The 3338-nt window shown below is 61.6% G+C and overlaps 1 protein-coding gene across 1 annotated transcript; it reads right to left on the bottom strand.

Moving 5' to 3' along the window:
* Positions 1 to 880: 880 nt before the first annotated feature.
* On the bottom strand, positions 881 to 1909 carry LOC124979560 (olfactory receptor 12-like). The gene has a single exon (XM_047543917.1). It carries the CDS (start codon positions 1907 to 1909, stop codon positions 881 to 883), a length of 1029 nt encoding a protein of 342 aa, XP_047399873.1.
* Between the last annotated feature and the right edge of the window lie 1429 nt (positions 1910 to 3338).

Here is a 3338-nt window from a genome sequence, read left to right as displayed (position 1 = left end):
AGGATGGGTCGCGGGTGGTGGCCGGGGCAGTGGGTGGTTGATACGTCTCAATTAGGCCCAGGGGCTGGAGACCAGGGTGTGCGAGGGGTGAGGATGGGGGTGGTCAGGAGGTCCATCCTGTCAGCCAGCACAGGAGACAGCAGGCTGGGTGGGCTGTGCTGCCCGCTGAGACAGCGCACCACCTTCTTCACCTCCACCTGGCTGCAGCCTCCAGAACCTCGTCCTGGCTCTGCAGCCTTTGTGGGGCAAAGCACAATCTTCAGGGGCTACTGGCAGGCAGACCGGGTTTGGAAGATTCACGTCAGGAAGATGGTGGCATAATCTGGGGCTTCTGCTGGAGGCTGAGGGGATATCCTGGGCCAGGCACAGGAGGAGCCTCACAAGAGGCCAGCAGGAGGAGGCCCAGCATCACTGCAGGGAGGGAGGCAGAGGCAGCAGCTCTGCTGGTGACCCAGGGTCACGCGGTCTCCCGAGCACTCCTGCACTGGCTGGAGACACCTGGAGTCAGGTGCAGCCTGCAGCCTCCTCACAGTCCCATTGCAAGAGGCACAGGGACAGTCAGTGGAGAAGGAAAGGGAAGGCGCTGGAGGACGCCGGCACCAGCTCCATGGTGTGTGGGCCTCCATGCTCAGTCTCGGGAGCAGTGCTCTCGGGGCAAAGAATACGACACCTTGTATTTAACAAGGCCTGAGCCATGATACGCTTTCAGGACAGAAAGGATTCATGGAGGGATGGAGGGAGGGATGGAACGACAGAGAAAAAGCAAGAAGGAAAGGAGAAATTAGGACTCGGGACACACACGGTCTGTCTGCATGAGCAGTGTCTCCTTGGAGCTTTTCCACCAGTGCCCTGGACACCGTCTCTCTCCGGCCGCGATACCTCACAGTGCTGTGGGCCTCCGTCCCAGCCTCCTCAGCGCGTCCTTCACGTCCTTGTTCCGCAGGCTGTAGATGAGGGGGTTGAGCATCGGGATGACCAGGGTGTAGAAGACAGAGACCACCTTGCCCTGCTCCATGGACTCCACGGCTCCTGGCTGGCCGTACATCACAAAACCAGTTCCATAAAACAGGGACACGGCGGTCAGGTGGGACCCACAGGTGGAGAAGAGCTTGTGTCGCCCAGATCCTGAGCGCATCCTGAGGATGGTCACTGCGATGTAGCCGTAGGAGACGAAGATCACTAGTACTGCACCCACAAGGATGAGCCCGCAGAGGCCGAACATGACCAGCTCGTTGAGAGCCGTGTTGGCACAGGCAAGCCGGAGCAGGGGGGGCACGTCACAGAAGAAGTGGTCGATGCGGTTGGAGCTGCAGAAGGGCAGCTGGAAGGTGAGGCTGGTCTCTACGATGGAGTTGAGGCAGCCTCCACAGTAGGCTGCGAGCACCAGGCGGGCACATGTCACAGGACACATGGTCACAGGGTACTGCAGGGGGCTGCAGATGGCCACCAAGCGGTCGTAGGCCATCACTGCTAAGAGGAAAGCCTCAGTGGTACCAAGAAAGGAGAAGAAGAATAGCTGGGTGGCGCATCCCGCAAAGCTGATGGCCTTGGAGGAGGAGAGGAAGGTGGCCAGGGTGTTGGGGGCGATGGTGGAGGAGTAGCAGAGGTCCAGGAGGGACAGGTTCCTGAGGAAGAAGTACATGGGGGAGTGCAGGCGGGCATCCAGGGTGGTGACCACAATCATGGTGACGTTGCCCAGGACGGTCACCACGTACAGGGCCAGGAAGACGGCAAAGAGCAGGGCTTGAACCTCCACACCTCCTCTGAACCCCTCCAGCACAAACTCCCACAAGGGCAGCGCCGAGAGGTTCCCCTGCTGTGGGCGGGCATGGCCCTGAGCTGGGACAGCAGGCAGGGAGGGCGGTGGAGGCAGCGAGGTGCAGCAGGTCACTGTCCCAGGGTCGCGCATCTCATGGATCTACCGAGACGTGTCAGTGCCTGCTGCACCCTGAACCAGAGCCTTCTTGAACACCCCTGGGCAGTGCCCACACTGACCGCATAGCTTGTCCTTGTGATGAGCCGAAAATACTTGGAAATGTCCAACCCAAGGTCAAGTTCATTGACTCACATGGGAAGAGGGACAGAGCCTCTCTGTCCAGTGTGCGAGGACGCAGGGCCTCCTGGGCTCAGTGCAGTGAGCAGCTGGCCATGGGGTGGGGGACACCTGGCCCCTGGGAAGCTGAGTGTGGGTGTGACGGGATGGCCTGTCCTGCCCGCTAGCCCTGGCCTCCTGTGGACAGTGGTCCTGACCTGCCGCGTTGCTGGCCCTGGGAGCTGGTGGAGGTTCAGGCCGTGGCCCAGGCTGCAGGGTCGGAGCCAGAGCTTAGCAAGGTGCACCAGGATGTGTTTCGGGCTGAGGCTCCCGGGCACTGCTCCCAGCCACCAGGTGGAGGACAGGAGAATGGCCTCTGCCTCCGTGTCCCTGTGAGGCCACCCGAGTGCTTACTGTGTGCACGGCCCCGCTGCCTGCTCGCTCATGGTCTCCTCCTCCAGGCAGCCCTGAGCAGGTGGTGTGTTGGCCTTACCTGTCCAGGTGGGGTGAGGACTGGCCCATGGTCCTGCAGCCAGCCACCGTGCTCCCAGGGTCCCCGTGCTGAGCCAGCTCTGTGCTGGGACAGCGAGGGCCACGCTGCGTTCCCTTGTCCTCTGCAGCTGGGCCGTGAGCTCCTGAGCACGGAGCGAGGTGTTGAGGTCGAGCAGGTCCAGGGCGGCTCTGGTCCAGTGTGTTCTGCAGCAGGCTCCCCGTCTGTGTGGAGCCTCAGCACCTCCTCTCCCGTCGCTGTCGCTGGGCAGCGTGGTAAGGCACCTGCACTTGGGGTCACCATGTACCCGGCAGGGCTGGTACTTGAAGCCTCCAGTGGCCAATTAGGGAGGCTCTGGGCCTCTGCAGTGCTGGGACTCCAACTCCCTGGGCCCCAGAGCTACAGGGCTGTGGCCCATCTTTGTCACCTCATCATCTCCCGATGGGGCGGCAGGAAGGCTGGGTCGTCAGGGACCCTGGAGGGACCCAGACGGCTCAGAGGGACCTTGTGTCCAGGGTCCTTCTACGAACCGCTGCCTGGGTGTGGCACATGTGACCTCTGACCCACAGCCCTCCCTTCTGCTCCGTCCTGGCCCTGGTGTGAGGGAGGTGATGTGGGAAGCCCGCTCTGCCCTGCCTGGCGACTCCCCTGTGCTGGCCCTGTGACCCGCTGTTCCTCACCCTCAGGGACAGTTAGGAGTTGCAGTAGGTCACCTTAAGTTACCCTTGCCGATTACTGTTCTTCTTCTCCTTTTTTTTTTTTACACGAATGTCTAACGATCCGCCACTTTCTGTCTCTGCTTTGGATCTCTCTCTC

Source organism: Sciurus carolinensis, chromosome 3, assembly GCF_902686445.1.
Source record: "Sciurus carolinensis chromosome 3, mSciCar1.2, whole genome shotgun sequence".
In the NCBI taxonomy this organism is placed as follows: Eukaryota; Metazoa; Chordata; class Mammalia; order Rodentia; family Sciuridae; genus Sciurus; species Sciurus carolinensis.
This window is presented reverse-complemented; position numbering and strand designations above follow the sequence as displayed.